At 38.4% G+C, this 19,385-nt stretch overlaps 1 protein-coding gene across 2 annotated transcripts; it reads right to left on the reverse strand.

Moving 5' to 3' along the window:
* Positions 1-1,359: 1,359 nt before the first annotated feature.
* HNRNPK (heterogeneous nuclear ribonucleoprotein K) lies at positions 1,360-18,184 on the reverse strand. 2 transcript variants are annotated; one of them, XM_010139839.1, is made up of 15 exons: positions 18,104-18,184; positions 17,921-18,000; positions 16,946-17,043; positions 15,522-15,578; positions 13,967-14,010; positions 12,987-13,059; positions 12,333-12,446; positions 11,207-11,335; positions 10,417-10,724; positions 10,015-10,069; positions 6,272-6,322; positions 3,469-3,490; positions 3,309-3,391; positions 2,682-2,851; positions 1,360-1,890 (listed from the first exon to the last, which is right to left on the reverse strand). In XM_010139839.1, the coding sequence occupies exons 2-15, from the start codon at positions 17,967-17,969 to the stop codon at positions 1,857-1,859; spliced, it is 1,287 nt and encodes a 428-aa protein (XP_010138141.1). In that variant the 5' UTR covers positions 17,970-18,000; positions 18,104-18,184; the 3' UTR covers positions 1,360-1,856. The 2 variants fall into 2 exon arrangements, with proteins under 2 accessions (XP_010138141.1, XP_010138140.1); XM_010139838.1 differs by lacking the exon at positions 18,104-18,184 and having other exon boundaries at positions 16,946-17,056; positions 17,922-17,969.
* Positions 18,185-19,385: the final 1,201 nt, after the last annotated feature.

A 19,385-nucleotide genomic window follows, 5' to 3' on the forward strand; every position in this document is an offset into this window, starting at 1 on the left:
AGGCCGGGCACAGCGGAGGCCCGGAGGAGGGTGCGCACTGTCCCGAGCCGGGGGGAGCGCCGTGCCGGCAAGAAGGCCCGTGGCGCATCCACAGTCGTGAACGGTTACTCCGAGAACCGCCCTCCTCCCCAGTCCTGCCACGCTGGAGCGGTGCACATGGTCAGCCTCTTGATAGGGGAGCTCTCCAAAAGACCCAAATCACTGAGGACAAGAAAACCCAAAAAACATTCGGAGTCTGATAGCTGTGGAGCTTTTCTCCCGATTTAAAAAACACAAACCAACAAAAGGACCACCAAAACCTCACCTTTCTGCAGAGACGCAAGTTGGAGGCACACATCAACACTGGGCACCCGTGTTTTAGGACACCGAGTTTTGCCCCAAGCCTTCGCCTTGATTGCCCCTCTCTGGCCCCGGCTTGTGCCTAGCCTTTCCCACACAGGTGCCACTGCGACCGGGACGTTGGCAGCGTTTTCTCCTCTGTGAAGGGTAGCTCTGCCATGGTCAGCCCTACACATCACTTCTTGGCTCCGTAACACTTTTAAGAGTAGCTGCTTACAAAACAAGAGCTACTCCACACCATTAAAAAGGCCGGTGAATGCTCTACAAAAAAAACCCAACCAGTGAAAGACTGCACACACACTTAGCCTGGGCCGCTCATATGCATATGTGCACCACACTTTTGCCTCTTTTAAATTTGTTTTTATTCAGGAAGTGAAATTAAAACTTGTAAACTATAAATACAAATGCCAAGGTATTACATGAGATATCCAGAGGCTTTATATTCTTAATTTCTCACAAATAATTCCTAGGGAATTCAACATACAACAGGGAAACCAAACAAGTTTAAGTTTTGCATACAATGAAAAAACATGTTACATGAGTTAAGATACCGTCAATTTGCCAATTTATAAGATTTTCTACCTCATACAAATGAAAGCTCAGAAAACGACTATAATGGTACAGCAACTGTCATTCTAACAGTGTTATCTGCATTAAGCAAGCTGTCTATAACCAGGTGTACTTCACCACTGTTTATTCAGTGACATCACAAAGTTTTTAAATATTTTATTTATATACTGTCACCAATATATATATGTACTGCAAAGAGGGCCAAACACTTGCAAAAATGTCAAGTTTTACACAACATTTGCATGAATATTCTTGCATTTTTTTTTCCAAACAGCAAAGCAGAGTCATTGTTTTCACACCATTTCTTTAATTTGTCAAAAAATCCCACATAACTCCAACTGAATCAAAGAAGCAGAAGAGCAAGCTTCAAAGGAACTTTCATTTATGTGGGGGGAAAAATTTTGGGTATTACCATATGCATATCTGAAGAAAAATGACCACCAAAAAGAATAGATTCACTAGATTTATTTAGAAATCATAAAATGTTTCTTACAAAAGAGCATTACATTCTGCACACTGCTCTCCAAGAATGCCAGGGGCACGTGGACTACCAGTATTCTCCCCTCTTCAAAAAAAGTACAGTGTACATAGAGCAGGGTGTCCATGACAATTACAGAAAAACATTACAATTTACCACCAACGATGAACAAAAATAAAATTCACTCTCTCTGCTGCTGCTTCAAAATGTCAATGTTAGTCTCGAGCGCCCTTTCCCTCCCCCCACGTGTTTGTAAGGAACTAAAACATTACATCTGGTGGACAGCAAAGATTCCACTACACCTCAAATGCAGAACACCTATGAAGCAGAGGAATGTTGGCTTTTTAAACAGAAGCAGATTAAAAAAAAAAAAAAAAAGGGGTGCAGGACTCCTTCAGTTCTTCACTAGTCTTAGAAAAACTTTCCAGAATACTGCTTCACACTATAAAAAAGAAAAAATAATCTTGCATTAGAATCCTTCAACATCTGCATACTGCTTCACACTATAAAAGAAAAAGAAAAAAGCATGTATTAGAATGATGGACCATACATGTTTTGCATCAACATTCACAATGACATTCTCAGAGAAGATTAAATTACAAATTCCTAATACATTTAATAGTAAATAATTTTAAAATATTAATGGCTAATAATTATAGGTATATTAATATATTTTAGGCACATTTGAATATTAGTGATCTAAAGCCAAACATTCAAGCTAAAGCACTGAACTCTGCTATGACAGCCAACACGTTAACAAAGCAAAACTAAGCACATTAAATCTGAAGCTGTTAATATTTGGCAGAACAAAGTCATGTCAGCAAGGTGTGAAATGCTGCATAACAGCACCAAATCGATTTCAACTTGTCCTGTAGAGGCATGGTCTGTGCCATATGGCAGACTGTGATTTGTTGTCAATTTAGTTATCTAAAAACAACAAAATCACTAGTCTTCCACACAGAACTAGGCCAACATCCACTGAAATCTTCTATACTTTCTACAGGCTCTATGTAATTTAATACAAGTAGTTTTTTGCAGCAGTTTTCACCAGAGGAATGAGAGGACTGCTTGGTTAAGGCGTCTTCCAGCAAGATTAGTTTTGAGGGTGTCTTCATTTTAATTAGAATGGAGAACAGAAGAGAATCAAGGCAGAACTACCACTGGAGAAGTTAGGTTCAAATAGTTACTTAAAACCTGCCTTCTAGAAACTGTGTCACAGAGAAAAGCAGCTTTAGAACGTACATGTCAGTCAGCTTAAAATCGACAGTAGGGGTAACATTGAACTTTAACTTGCCTGTTCTGCAGTAAATACTGTGCATTTTGTATCTGGTCCTGTGTTCCCGTAATAGTTATTATCCGATCTTCTGACCCTTCTAACGGTTCATCAATCTTGATCGAAGCTCCTGACTCATGACGTATTTGTTTGATTCTCTGGCCTCCCTTTCCAATAATAGATCCTGCCAACTAGGGATGAAAGCAAACAATTAATTTCCTGATACAACTTCCTCTCTAAAAACAGTTAAGAAACATCACAGCAGCATTGGAATAGCTTCCGTAAGTTTAAAGAGCTGCAATGGAAGTTCACTCACTTACAACCTCCAAACATTTCATATAAACACAGGTGGGATAAAACTGGGAGAACCAGTTGCTCATTTGCAAAAGACAAGTTGGACAGACCATCTGAATTGCTGAATATTAACAGCTAGTAAAATTGTTTCGTGTGTCTCTAAAGCAAAGACACAAAACAAACACTGGAAGAATAGACTTTTGGTGATTTAGAAACACTTGTTTTATATTAGAAGTACTTATCAATCACCCTAAATCCTGCTGATTTATTTACTTAGAGTCAAAGAAGAGGCTGGGACTCTTGGTTTTGGTATTAAGAGAAAACCAAAGTTGGAAGCAAGTCAACTTTACTTACATCTTTGGGAATCGTTACTTGTGTTGTGATGATGGGTCCACCCAGATCTCCGTATGAGCCACGTCCCCCTGCGTAAGAATAATCTGATTTAAACGTATGCATCAAGCCCTTTAACAACTACATAATGAAGTACATGTAAATGTTCTATGTAAGCACTTACCATATCCAGAGCCACCCTCAAACTGTTAAGAGAAAGAGGAAAAAAAAACCTTAAATAGTGAATAGCCGTGCCTCATTAACATATTTTCATCTTAATTATTATATGATTTACTCTGACCCTATTTTATGCAGAAGCCTCAGCTCCCAATTTTGCTAAAAACACAACAGCATTGTGCCATCACAGGCACAATGAGGTGCAGAGGGTGGACAAGAAACAGAAGGGCTGGGTGGGTGAAACCTCGTTAACCTCTTATCCAGCCCTGTCAAAACCTCCAGGACTAAGGCATAAAAAGTCATGAAGAATCTAGCTTTACCAAGCAGTCTCACTAGTTCAGCTGCTGATGATTTTTTTTGATGCTGACCTATGCCTGACCCTTGAACTAAATTAGTATTAAGATGGAAATATCAGAGTACAGGCTTATTAATGCTACTGTAACAGCTCAGGAGAGACTCTGGCCTCCAGTTTTGTGACAAAAAAAAGTTTATCCAGTGACTGTCATTCCTCCTACTTCATCTACATTTTCAGGAAAAAAAACCCCAAAGCTTTTAAAAATAGCTATATAACTTGAAACAGACTATTATACAAGCCTTTTATCTTTGAACAGATAATCATGAATTACCTTCTATTTTGCTAAAACCACTATACACCAGATCTCAACCACTGCAGTGAAGACTCCTGGCTTCTTTTAGGACTTCTAGACCATTTGACATCAAGCGCCTAATTTAGTCTAATGCCTCCAAGTGCCCAAGATGTCATTTTTATACTTTCCTGTAGAGTCAGAAGACACATATGCGCCATTCTCCAGGATTCAACTTCTGTGAGACCGTGGAGGTGGTCTCTGTGAGAAGAGGCCAGGGGCTGCCTCTGTGCTGGACAAAGCCAGTCAATTCTAGCCTACAACAAAACTGACTCACTGCCACCTAAAGCTGAAACCATCAGCACAGCTGGTGGCACCTCCGTGGTAACATTAAAGAAGGAGTAACAAAAACCCCAGTGTGCAGCAGTTGTGCAAGATGAGCAAGGGAGGGTGGGGGTGGGGAAGGAAACAACCCTGCAGGCACCACAGTGAACAAGGGAGGTATTCCAGGTGTGGGAACAGATTCTTCGGACCCCACAGAGAGAACCATACTGGAGCACACAGACACACTGCAGCCCATGGGGGATCCTGTGCTGGGAGCAGGTAGATGTGCCCTCAAGGATGCTGTAGCACATGGAGAGCCCACGGAGAGCCCACACAGGTATAGGTGGCTGGCAGGTCCTGTGGCCTGCTGGGGACCCAGGAGCAATCTGTTCTTGAAAGGACTGTAGCCCATGAAGAGAACCGGGCCACCAGGCTGAAGCCATTCTTGAAGAACTGCAGTCCACTGGAAACACCCACATTTGAACAGTGTGTGAACAACTTATCCCATGGCAGGGTCCTCACACTGGAGCAGGGGAACAGGATGAGGAGAAATGAAGAGAGACAAGATGAACTTACTGCAACTTGCCATTCCCCATTCCCCCTGCACCACTCCTGTCAGAGGAAGTACAAGAGTAGGGAATGGAGTGTAGTTGAGCCTGGGAAGAGGGGAAGGGTGGAGGAAGGGTGGTTTTAGTTTTCCTCTTTGTTTCTCACCATGCTACTCTTTTTTTAAGTGGCAAGAAATTAATCTTCCTCAAGCTGACTCTGCTTTGCCCATGACGATGATTAATATTAACTCCCTGTCTGTTATCTCGAGCTACAGGCTTTTCCTCTTACTTTCTCCCCTCATCCTGCCAAGGAGGGGGAGGCAGAGAGTAGCTGGGTGGGCATGTAGCAGTCAGCCAAGTTCAACCAACCACAACTACTTGTTCACAGAAGTTGTAAGGCAAGAACTTTTCCCAAAATATTACCTGCTACCCTTTTAGAACATCAAAATGGAAGCTACTCTGACTGAGGAGTTGAGCTTATCCTCTGTCTCTAAGCAACCCGTATTGCCTAATCATGTAACTTAGCAATACAGATTGTAATACAACATAATGGAGCTTGTAGTGGAATCCAAAATACAAGAGAATAAATGACTCCGGCTGAAGACGTAATTCAAAGGCTGACAGAGCAGCATACTGCATATACACAGACATACTCCTGTTTATATTTGCCACAGGATCCCTTTTTGGGGTAATCTATGTTAAAGAACAATCCTTTCCTTGATCATTTCTCTCTCCCTAGACTACAGGGCAGCAAATCAACTTGAGAGCAGATGAGTCAAGCAATTGCATTTGCTGTGTTTACATAAGATAAGACCTGACATTTAATATTTGGTAGCACTTTGCCATCTTCTAGACAGCATGAACACCTGACAAACCCTGTAACTTCCCTTTCCAAAACCTATAGGCTTCAATCGTGTATTTTCAAATACATTGATACATAAAGCCTGTTTATCCATAAACAAAGAAGCTACTTTCAATATTTGCTGTTTGAAATATGAGAAAACACAACATTGTGAATACAAAATATACATCCTAAATGCATGCATCCATAGTGCATCAGTTATGGAGAAAGCTATTATTTACAACGCAAAAATGGGGTGACAAGAGGCAAAAAGAGGTACAGAAAAGTTCCTCTCATTTGGCTGTGCTGCTACATACTTTCACATTTTATGAACATCACCTGCCTGCACAGGACACACTGTTAAGACAAACTGTCAATTCTGAGTCAGAAGAAAAGCTTCATCATTTTCAACAGATGCAGGTTGCTGCTGATTACACTCAAGATAAAGAAATTCCAGTTATCCCTTAACCTGTTCAGTAAAGCAGTTTCCGAAAAAAGGTTGAGCACACTCACCAACTCTGGTGGCTGCATGTCGTCACACGCATCCACGTGACACTGCATCATCTTCCAGACACCACATAATAGGAGGAAAAGAGGCAAGAAATCCAAATGAAGTCCATGCAGACTTGTTACTTGGCAAGCAAACACACTACATACTGGTACAGAGAAACAGCTGAAGTACAACAAAGACTTAAAAGTATGTGATTTAGACCACTTCCAAGACTCACTTTTAATTTCACTTTGAGGGAGCTCTTAAGGGGTCACACCCACTTTTTCCCCTCTTTCTGTGTTGTTAACAGATTTTTCTCCAACAAAGAAAGTCAGCGAGCTAATGGCAGAGCAAAGCTTTTCTTTTAAACCACCTTCAAGTGCTATTATTTATCAAAATCTTTTATTTCTGCTATGAGTTTAAAAATGAAGCTTTAGTAAAACTGCAACAAGTAACTGTCAGTGATTCTCTCTATGCCCACAGCTGGTAAAGCAGGAAGGATGCTGCTTCTCATGTTCTACCAATTCATTTTCATATACCTCATAATGCCAATAACTAGACGAACAGCGTACTGCTGCCTAACTATATTAGAAATTTAATGATGCTTTTAAATCACATGCTATATATAGCATTTCCTCCTTTTAGAATTCTACAGTTTCGGCAATTGATATTCATTTGTGCACTCTAAAACAAGCTTCTCAAACAGCATACTGTATCGTGTGTAACTGAATGTTCTACTCTGATACAGGCACATTTGTGCTAGTGACTACTGGTACTAGAATAGAAACCAGATGACACACTGGCTGGATAAGGCAAAGAGCTTAACTTTTAGATCTAATGAAAGAAAATACACGCAGTCCTAACTGATGTAAAATTTTTTTATCATAATTTTCTCTGTTTAACAGAGTGACCTAGGAGAATGAAATTTTGTTCCTTTCTTTCAGCACATCTGCGTGGATAAATAGAACAGTTGTCATACATTCTTCCTCTATTGATTTCTTACATGCTGGTTAATGTCACATCTCAAGTATGAAGAACATTTTGTATTTTTTCAGTGTACATGCCTTTATTTAAGTGTTTATACATCAAGACACCTGTATGTACCCATGCATTTAAGTTAAAAATCACTAAACAGGAACCATTTGAAGGAGGAAAAGCACATTACAAGCCTGAAGACACTCAGAAGTCTGTGAAAAAAGTCCACTTAACAGAAGACATTTGAGTTAAGTCTCTATTGTCAGATTTTACTTTTTTTAGTACTTTGAAAACCTCAGGACTCAATCAATTGAAAAAAAAAAAAGGCAAGGGGATAATATTACTTCATATGCCTGTCCACTTTATTTTCCACCCCTCCCACTGGTATCTGTGTGCACTTATGTATCTGAAAAGCCCCTGGGAATGAAGGTGTTAAAGAAATACTGGAAGTACATCCTGTTTTTTTTCAGCTGTCAGTCATAACCCTAACAGTCCACAGACATTTGATATGGGGCAGTTACATACTGAAATATATGGCTGTTGACACAGAAACAGAACTAGTCTGTCCTTCAGGAAAAAGCTTCAGAACAGACTGTAAACCAAATGCAGTCTTTTCAACAGCAGTGCATAATTAAACTACAACTCTAAGTCAGCCTAACAGATAAGCATCTTCTGAAGTGAGCAGCTCTGCGCGGGTGAGGGGAATTAACCTGTCTTTTCAAGTCAAAACGGGTTTCTCCCATCTCAGCATTTACAAGGCTGTCTACAGTGTCCTACCTCTGGAATTCCAGAGATAGACTGAATTCCAGCTCAGTATCCAGTTTCAAAGGTCCTGAACTACTATTGCTGCCTTTAATGGAACAGAGAACTGGAGGAAAAAACCCCAATCTATATGTTGAACATCTCAAGAATCGTGGAAATGTTGATCTAGGAAAAGAATCTATTCTTGCTTCTGAGAAAAGCATCTATTCTTGTCTTTTATTGCATCAACGTAAAACGGAAGCTATGTGAAAGAGCACTTCTGCTTTCCTAGAGCAGCCTTTGCCATGCTCTACTTAGTTCAAAAACTCTGATGTTGGTTTACTCTAGTTTAAGTGTTTTTCTACAGAATGATTTCTATATGAAACGATGGATAGCATAAGACGACCTCACATTTCTGTCATGACATTTCCAGCTCCAGCCTCATAACCCATGTGAAGACTTCCTATCTGTTTACACACTTTAGGATACTAGGATTACGGTTAACCAAGAAATTAAATAGAGTCTTTGTGGAAGCAGTCCTTACTACAAGCTATGACACTCAGTCACAAATGGAGCCAAAGCCGTAATCAGCTTCACCGTGAAGAGGGAATAAAATTGCTTTTTTGAATGAACAGAAATGATTCCACTTATTTGCAGAAACTCATGTCAAGAAAGCAAAGGTCAAACTGACAAGTCAGGCTAAACAGAAGTCAAAACAGATTTTCTATTCTAGCTGAAATGGAAGTAGAATAGAACACTCTACTGCCCGAGAGTCAAGCTAAGTAAGACTGTGCTCAACCTGATACCCATGCAAGGGCTAGCTGCTCACTTAATATGCTCTGCCACTGGCTTTATTAGCTGCTAACATAAGAACACAAAACCTGAGCTTTGAAAATTCATAAATACGAATCAGGAATCTAGGAGGTATACGTCTCAATTCCTCCTGTTTCTTAACAGGCAAGGTAGCATGGGTAACACTTTTTTGCAGATGTGTGCAAATGTTTCCTTTTAATATTTCTAGTAAGCAAGTGACATTCTTGCAATACATACTTCCAGCAACTCTTACTCCCAAGAAGGAAGAAATGATTAAAGCCCATTTAGGAAGCTCTTCTCCACTTCTTTCTCTTCTATTCATTTAAAAGCAAAGCAAAAAAAAAAAAAAAAAAAAAAAAAAAAAAAAACCAAAAAAACCCAAACCCAACAACTTGTCCCATCTATCATCTTACAGAAGATGCCAACCAAGCCAGAGGAGAAAATGTTACTATACAGATTTACCTCTCAGACAGGTGATTTCTCTTCCCAAGAAAGAAGAATGTAGTGCAACAGTAGTTGACTGCTGGGAAGTCACATTTCACAATACAACGTGGAAGAGTATTTTTAAACCTTTTATTAAGCCTCTCTATACCATGAGAGCCTATTTTTTGCTCAACAAGTTATGGTTGAATGTACCTAACTTAATTTAGGATTCAATTTATCAGCAGCCCTAGCTCCAAAACATTTGGAATTACAGTGGATTCTTTTCAAAGAAACCAACAAATAGACAAGTATTGATTCAAAGAGCATTAAACTTCCAGATCACCTACAGATCTTAATAGATACTATTCTATAACTTCTATTATTCTATCTACAGTCTTGTTTTCTAACATTAGTATTAAGAATGCTTGTAAGAATCAAAGAATTTCAGACAATGCTGTTCTGATGACTTTTTTTTTTTATCTGAAAAGCCTACCAATTCCTATTTCTGTTATCCTGATTTAAAAAAATCTAAAAGATGGTCAGTGCAAGAAAACCTGCAGGGTAGAGCACAAACTTCCTTTATCATTTTTAACGGCAGGGAGGAAAGGAAGAAAACAGATGTCTCAGATGTCACTTGCACCCCAAACATTCCTACACAGGAGAGACCACTTGTAGAGACAGAACTTTTTGGTTTTATCATCAGAACTATGCAGGTCCCACATTTAAGTGCATGTGTTCAGCAACAGTTATCTTCAGACAGTCAGCAGGCTAACTGTGCTCATGAAACAAAACCAGGCAAATTTTGAACTCGTACCATGCCATCGTAACGGTCTCCTGGTCTGCCCCTTCGGTCATAGGACATAAGATCTCTAAAATGAAGAAAGGAGCAACACATGAATTTCATTATAAACTAGGTTTATCTATTCTAATTTAAATTTTCACATTCATGGTTCACACACAACTTAATTTCAAACAACTCTAGCCAAGTACTGAATGACATAATAGCTTCAGAACTGAGTATAGTCTTGGTAGTTTACTACTGTGCAGCCAATAATTAAATTCTAGTACTTTTCAAAATACTCTGGTCTAAAACACACTCAATCTTGTAAAATTACTACTAACTGGAAGCATGGAAAAAACACTGGGAATATTATAATGATTTAAGAGATTGTACACAATTCTGAGTTTTGTATAATACTTTTGTGCAACAACTCACCCGCCACGAGGAGGTGGCGGAGGAGGAAGAGGAAGATTGCGAGCTCTGCTGCCACCTCTACCACCACGACCTGGTGGAGGCGGTGGTGGTCCTCTGCGAGGGCTCATGTCATCATAGTCTCTTCTTGATGGAGGCATAGGTCGTCCACCACGACCAGGCGGCATTCGATCAAAACCTCCTCTTCCACGCATCGGAAAGCCTACTGGACGCCCCCTTCTATCATCAAACATCATTGTGAAGCCACCATAGTCGTACGTTTCATCATAGAAATTGGGATCATAAGGCTGGGCCCGTCCTTTAATTGGAGACTAAAACAAGCAAACAAAAGAACAATCCCCCCAAATCTAATTAGGGCAATTACAATTAGCATATTTAATACATTAAATGTATACATATGAATTCATGCATTTGGAGCAGGTTCTTAATTTCACAGTGCTGATAAGAAAGGAGGAGATGATGATGCGTTTCCTGTGAACTTAACTACGGTAGAGGAACTGCTGTTACTCATCAGTGGCATATCAATTTTGTCTCCCTTCCTTTACTTCTTGCATCTTAAAGATCTGTAAAGCATGAATAATGGCCCACTAGTATCAAAAACTGCTTTGCCCCCCTAAGGTGTACTCAGTTCTAGAAAATGGAAATAGCTTTATAAATGGGAACAGCATTACTTTGTTACTGGGAAAGCAGGAGGTACTGAATGCAAAATAGAAATTGAAAGATAATGTTTTCCCACCAAATGATGCCTAGCAATCATGAATGTAAATAAAAATAAAAATTTAATAAACATTACCTCAGAGATCAGATCCAAGATAATCTTGATACATTCAACGACTCTGTCAGGTTTTCCACCAATAAGCACCACCCTGTCAGTAGAATGAGGACAACACTCTTGGAAGAGCTTAATGGTGGTCTGAGTGTTCTGGTGAAGGAAAAAAGAACACGAAGATTGTCTAATATACCTTTAAATATGCATATTTTAAACCCATGAAAACATTTTTGAAGAAGCAATCCAAAACAATTGATTTTCCAGCCATTTTAAGTGCATGCTTGCTTCTGAGTTTACACAATAAACTTAATTTTAAGATGACAATTTTTTAAGGTCTGTGCTGACATAGTAGAAAATTGAACTTTTTTTCTTCATACAAAACTTTCTCAATTATGGCTTGTCTAACCATCACTAGATTAAATACTAGCAAAAAGACCACACTTCCATTGTGAGCTTACAGGTTCTATTAAATGTCACGTCATCCCTGCTTTGGATGAGAGACAGCCATGTTGCTAGGATTATGTTGAGTTAATTTGCCTTTCTCGACTCCTGATATCAGCTCATACCTGAATTGACCTTAAACTGCCTATGACACAAAGCCAAGAAAGTACAGAAAACACAGGTGTTAGAAGCTCAAAAAGACCATTAGCTCCTTAAAATCTCATTCCTTCACTGAAATAAAACAATGGTCTTCTAAGAGGTCAAATTTGAAAAATATTATAGAAATAAAGCCCTTTTACAAAAATATTTGGACATCTGTTGAATTACCATAATAAGAGTTTAAGATGCATTTGCCCGAAACCATTTTGCGTGTCCAACCACTTGAATAAATCTAGTCTACACAGCAGTTCATACCAGAATGTGTGATTAATGCCATATTAATTGAAGAAAATTTAAATCCTTTCTTTAAACACATTACTCTACTACAAATATTGCTTAGATAAGAAGTCCTGGGTTTTATCACCAACAACTTTTGAGTGTTTGCAAGAAAGTTGCAACTCACAGATCCATTTCAGAACATTTAAGTCATGCATGCAGTATGTTCTGAATGAATTCCTGTGAAGAAGATGCTTACACTTGTCCCTTATGAACATGGAACATCAGGTTGTTTACTGAACAAAAACCAAATCTCAGAACAGAAAATTAGTACCTCTCTGAGTTCTTTTATTTTAGCACCCTTGACACCAATAATTCCTCCTGCCAAACTTTGGTGAATGAGAAGTCTTAATTCGCAGTCGAAGTCGCTGCCTTTGTAGTGTTGATACTGTAAGAAAGATGCATACAGGGAAAAGAATAAAATAAAATATTAGTCACATAAAAATTTAAAATATCTGGGGTTAAGTTTTTTCTCCAAAGACAATGGTACGACTTAACTTACTGCTGATTAGTAGCCCTGTATTTGATATTTGATCCTTTGATAGGATCACAACTATTTAAGCACCTCACCATAAACTGATGTCAAATAGGTTTTCCTTATTTATTACATGGCACAACTCTAGGAAGATTTAAGAAGGTATCAAACAGTGCAACACTTACTTACAAAGCCTACACAAGCTACAAGCTACAAGTACTTCAAAATGGGGACAAAATAACTCAGGAGGCAAGGATTTTTAAAGGGGGGGAGGGGGTGTTGTTCAGTTTACAAAATAGTGACTGATTCTGTCCTCTACCAAAAGAATGCCAACGTGTAAAAGGCTTTTATTTTCTAATTTTCTGTATTTAGAAAGTGGCAAATCATCTAGAACCATCTTGTTTCGAAAGCTAGTATTTTACCTCTAAAAGAAACAAACACTAAGAGGCATACCTCTTCCAAAGTAGGGATAATCTTCTTCAAGATTTCTCCAATTGTTTCTATATCTGCACTTATGCTCAAGATGCTGTCGGAGGTCATAATGCCAGACAATACAGAGAGGATGAAAAAGAAGAAGCAGAGTAAATTTTTTTCATCTTCATACACAAATTCTAACAAGAATTCTACACGGAAGAGCTTACAATTAGTATTCCCCATTTAAAGTAAACCTGTTTGCTCAATTTACAACACATGCATCTTTGTTTATGCCCAATACATATGCATGATAAAATTTAAGATTAGGTAGGTCTTGCAGGGAGAAAGAGAAAGAAAGACAGAATAGGCTTTTGGAAGGGCTCAGATTAAGTGGGCAAGAAACTGACGCAGAACTGAAAGTAGAAGTGAATATTCATGTTCCCCGCCACCACTAATTTAAGACACCCTCGCTATTACATTGGTAAAACTGGCACACCTTCTCATAGAAAAAGTGGGAATATGCAAGTGGTGAACACGGTATCTGGAGTAAGGTTATGAAACCAGTTAGAAATCAGATTACTAATGGGCTCTCCAAGAAAACAAATACAAATGTAAGACAAAAAAAAAAAAGACAAAACAAATGAGAAGTGAAGGAAAGTGAACCAGAGTTAGCATTTCATCAGAAATAATTATGAACAGGCAATGTTGAAGGGAGCAAGGTGGGCCACAAAGACAGAGCGAGAGACTATTTTGAAACAATTTGATTTACAATGCAGCAAATATGCAACACTTGAAGCTGTGCTCCTTCCATTGAAATAAAATTAGTGGATTGTTTGGGTGGGCAACTCACGTAAAAGTTCAGTGACAAAAAGACTTAATGGGGAAAATAAGACAGAAAACTCGAAAAAAAACAATACACCGTCTATAAGGGGATACTATTTAATTATATCAAAGGCAGGTAATAAAATACATTTCTCTCTTTCTAATCAGGCAGTGAGGCATAAACTGTTGGGACATACCGCTCGGGGCCACTGCTGTCTGGGACTGAAACACTGGCATTGTACTGCATTGGTCATTGGCGTTCGTGGATGTTGGCATTGGGCATGGGTATTCAATCGGAAGTTGTCAAGTATGGTACCCGTTTGGCAACGAGCACATTTTTGGGCATAGCCAACCAGGGTTTTCACATGGGCGTTCAGGGGCGGATGGGCCAACGTCATGGTGGGCAACGCAGGGGCAAGTCGATCCAGTACATGGGCAACGGAGATATATGGCCAAAAAAACAAGGAGAGGGAAAAGGGGGAAAAGCAATAAATTTTAATTTAATACAAACTATACTCATTACTCTCATTTAATGAAACAAGCTTAAGTTGTTCTGAAGACTAACACAATAACGGATTGCTACACCAACTGTGGCTTAACAGTATGGACCTTAAAAATGAGGCACTTGACCTGACTAAACTACTTTTTGCTTTTAACTTCATGATGTTTCAGTAGCAGGCTGGCTCATGAGGGTAGACACAAAACCTGTCAAGATCGCTATTACTAGAACCTTGGGCGAATCGGGAAAGCTGGTTTTCCAGACCAGTCTAGATTATCTGGACTTAGGTGACGTATTGATTTACTTAAAAAAAAAAACACCAAGAAAAACCAAAAAAAAAAAAAACACCACAAAAAAACCTCCCTAAGAAAAAGAAACAACTAGCTGCCAAAGTTAGTGAGCATATGTATGATTCCTGACAATTCAACTTAAACTCAATTCTAGTTGCAGTACTTTGTGAACCTAGTTGAAACTGGTTTGTAATGATATATCGGCAAATCCTGCGTTGAACAGAATCTTGATCGGAAAAAACTGTTGAAATCGTAGCTGATGTTAAGTACAGGAGTGTAAACAAATGGAATTTAAGAAGCGTTGCCAAGTTTTATAAATACACAACATTAACACTGAGCATGTGTCTAATCACAAGAGTCAACCCACTGTAAAATGTGAATAGGCAAGTCATGACCATTTTAAAAATGCTTCCAAGTAGCAGAATAAAATGTTCCTTTACTGGTCTATACCCATACTTAAATCAAACAACCTTAAAATTAATGCTTTTGAGCTTTGTGTGGAAGCTGTTAAAGAACAGATGGACTGTTTTGTTTGTTTGCTTTTTCAAAGGAAGTTAAAGAATCCCTCTATCACTGGTTTAAGCCAGCCACCTGCAATGGTTTCAGCAGTACTAGAATTGATTCACATGTGTGGGAAAGGGTACAATTAAGGGTTTTAAGCTTTGTCAATATTTCTAATTAGAATGTTAACTCACTTGAAGTGTGTAATTGAGCAGAATCCTATTCAAAAGTGAAGAGATTTAATATAAGCCTCTCCTTCCAGGAGTCAAGCTGAGTTTTAATTACAACAGAAATTGAAGAATTAAGTTATCTGTTCTAACAATCAATACGAATGGCTTGTAACTAGATTATTGATGTCTAGAGTCGAATTGCTCCAATTTCTAGAAATGCACACGATCAAGCTTTCGACGTAGTGCTCTGAAAGAATTGGTGTTAAATTAGTTCAAACACATATATACTCACGTCTGTACGAAGTGCCTTAATATTTTTGCCACCTTTTCCAATCACCGCTCCAGCATTCTGGAAAATAGTTTTCAGAAGTTATGTTATGCAAACACAGCACAGACTACATATTTAAACTCAAGATTAAGAGTGGTTAAATCTGGTTTTGCGTTACCCTATTGGCCCCAGGGGCTGAAGGCAGGCGGGCACCAGCTTTGAAAGGTTCAAATGAAATTGAAACAAACTGTTACAGTTTGTCCTATAAAAATGTCCAGCTCTTACCACTAAACTCTGGAAAGAGAATGATACTTGGTTTTGCAACTAGTATTTAAATTTGAAACAGAAGGTTTTAGGTAATTCTGCCTCTGTTAAAGCAATCTCATAGACTACAGCTCTCGAAAAACTACACTGTATGAATGTCACGTAGATCAATGATTTTTGTAATTTATGCAATCAACTTTTTTTTTTTTAATGAGTATGTTTGAAAATACCCCTTTTGCACTCCAAACATTTCTTGATAATTTCAAGTGCTAATTTTGGTTTAAACCTCTGGAACTTCATTGAATTATCAGAGCAGTATATTGTGAAAAAAGTTAAAGCCAATGTTAAGAGCCTCTGACTTCCAGTTTCTAACATCAACAGGAATAAACGGGAAGATAGTCAAGAAGAGTAATTATAAAACTGTATTTTTACCAGGTTATTTCAAGGACATCATGCAAAAGTATTACTCTCATTACAGAGATCATACATTATGCTAACATCATGCAAATCTTTCTGTAGCACCCCTAGTAACTTGACTACTCGTCAGAAATGCCATGCACAATTAAAATAACGTGTCCCCATGCCAACGCATGAGATGCCTTAGAACGTACAGACCATCTGTAACAACTGGAAACACTGGAGGAAATTCATACATAGCAACTTTTAACTATTTACACTTGTCAACAAAACCCCTGCAATCCGTGAAGCATTACTCCCACATTTCTGTCTGTTGACATATTTCACAAAAATTAAGATCTGTTTGGGAAAGTTACTAAAATCTTAAGGAAGTTCTCGTCCTACCTCTCCTCTCATTTTTAATTATCAGTAACTAGCTGATCATACTCTAAACTGTTTCCTTTCCAGAGACTAATACAGAGTCATTCCCCTCAAAATAACAACTTTCTATCCAAATGTAAAAACATCTTGTAGCTTCTATTGCTCTATGTTTTTTCAGCAAGTACACGTGTTAAAAATAACTGTATTGATCCTTAGGAACTTATCTTTAAAAGAATCACTGAAGATAAGTCCATTGCAACATGACTCATGCACACTTTGAATTATTTTTAGTAAGTTATTTTATATTAAAGTACATACTCTTTCTAAACATATATCCCAACTTACACTTTATAACCACTGTCCTGAGCTATACTATAGGCAAAAAAAGGTAATAACAGAAAACATACTTTGCTTTGAAGCAGGATGCGTAATTCAACCATCTCATCTGTGTTCCGAGATCTTTTGAAGGCCTGCTCTTCCTCCATATCTTCTGCAGGACGTTTGCCTGTAGAGAGGTCCATAGGGGGGAAATACAAACACTTATTTAACTTTCCAAGTTGTAATAAAACGGAACACATGCCAAGGGTATGTTCTGTATTCTTCACACATGCCTTCCTATTAGCCCAGCACTAATTACTGACGCCTACTCTGAGCACCCACAGCACAGTCCTTCACCAGCTTACTTACCGATTAACTACTGAAAATCCACTTAAAATCTATGAACTATGGTTTAAATGCTGCAAACACTCAGTGAGAAATTCAGGACACGCACTTTAAAACAGTGCGGCATCACCCAATTAGGGTTTATTTATGATTTACAGTTGGGAAAAACCTTTCAGGCAAAAATCTCAAACATGGTTTGCCCAACCTTGAAGTATTTATAAAGTAATAATAGTAAAGAGGCACTTCAAATACTGTTTGGAAAAACCTGTCACGAACCAGTAACACAAATGCCCTAACTTCCTCACTAATTACACCCAAGAAGTTTTTCATTAAATTCCTGAAAGGTATTTCACATATTTACACTCCTGCTTGTAAAAACTGCCATCAACGAAATGCAATTAATAGATATGCCTGATAATATTCTTCAATATTCACACCTTCCACACACTCATTGCATATTTAGGTATGAAGTATTTTCATATCCTTAGTCATAACTTTCAGCTACTTATCCCATGTCTAAAACACAGCAAGATGATGCATTTGCGCTTCAAAAGCATGTGTAATGATAAGGTCTAATTAAAAATATAAAGATTTAATGCAGGCTACAAAAACAGCGCTCATATAAATATCTGATATGGTTAAAGCATTACAATATATTTAGGAAAACTGAGATTTGAAGAGATTCTTTCTAAAAAGAAATAGTCCTTTAAAACATTTACCATTTGTCTCCGTGTTGGTAAAGGTCTCCTCCTGTTGCTCAGTCTCCATTGCCTTTTCTTCTTAGGTGGGCAGGCAAAACCTGTTGAAAAGAAAAAAACTGGTACATCTAGTTTGCGAAAAGGGAAACTGGACATTGTGCTAAGGGGAAAAAGTAAAAAGAGATGCCTGCTGCTAGAACTTACCGCTATTATATATCCTTGCAGAGAAAAACTCAAGTATTCTGGGCGGGATCAAAATCCAACAGCCTATTGCATCAAGAGCCTATGAAAACAGCATAGATCAGTTGTGACTGCTCACTTACAGCTCTCATTCTCACTACAGCCCAAAACCAGAGGTCTGACCTGAGTTTTTGATGCAAAGCTTTTCTTTAGGAAGAGAAAAAGCATACCTAGGCCAAACACACCACTAAGAGGAGATAAAAGGCGAGTCTTTTTAAACTTGCAGATTAACAGCTACAGTCTGAATTAGAGTTTTTGGGCACAGGCTAGTTTTAAGTAACCACACTCTAGTAAAGAGTATTTTCAGATATTTTAAACTGAACATGCTTCCAGCCCCAACTTTCAGTATGTTATACATGCCTTGTATTTACTTTTTAAAGAACACTACAGAGCCATGTGTTCCTGCTGTTTTAAGTCCTAAAACTAAAAAATGACCTATTGTGGTAATTGACAACATTAGTTTTATAAATTTCCTACCAATGTGCTCGCAGGTATTTTAGCATGCCTTCCAGTCAAGTGTAACAGACAAACAAAAGGCAAATTACAACTTCTAGCCACTGGAAAAAAAGTCTTTTAAGAATACCACCCTCTATACATATAATCATCTGCACACGCACAATCTAGAACCTTAAAAGCAGCTCAACTCCTCTAAAAGCAGCTCAACTCTACAGGTATATTATTTGTGACCCACTTTTGTTAAGTTGATCTTAGAATACTAGTAAGTCACATTAGGGAGAAGTCTAGACAAAAGAAATAATTTTGCAACTTGCTCTCTTCAGAAATGGGTTTCTACAGATAACACAGTTGAACAATCATATATTTCCCCTTGTATTTTATTAATTTCCATTGCCTCAACAAATGATTGCCACTCTTTCAGGCATCCACAAAAGAAAAAAATAAATGAGGGGCACCTAACTTTTTAAAGACATTCTCAGCCAGCTGTTAACTTGTAATTGTTATCCTGCTTTTACAGGCTAACAGGAGACACTGCCTTCCCTGGTCTTGCCAGGCACTTAAAGTGAGCTAACGGACTTACACAGATATAATGATAGCAAAACCTCGGCCAGACATTGATAAAATGCTGTTATGCGCAGGGAAAACAGGGAGGGGCCAGGCAGATTTTTACCCTATTTAAATAGACCTTTCGGACCCCAGTTTTTTATTTCCGACCACCCGAAGAATTTTAGTGCTGCAGGGAGTGAACTCTAAAATACACTTCAGGGCTTAGTCTTCCATATTTACCCTC

Source organism: Buceros rhinoceros, unplaced genomic scaffold (assembly GCF_000710305.1).
Source record: "Buceros rhinoceros silvestris isolate BGI_N320 unplaced genomic scaffold, ASM71030v1 scaffold22467, whole genome shotgun sequence".
NCBI classification, from domain to species: Eukaryota; Metazoa; Chordata; class Aves; order Bucerotiformes; family Bucerotidae; genus Buceros; species Buceros rhinoceros.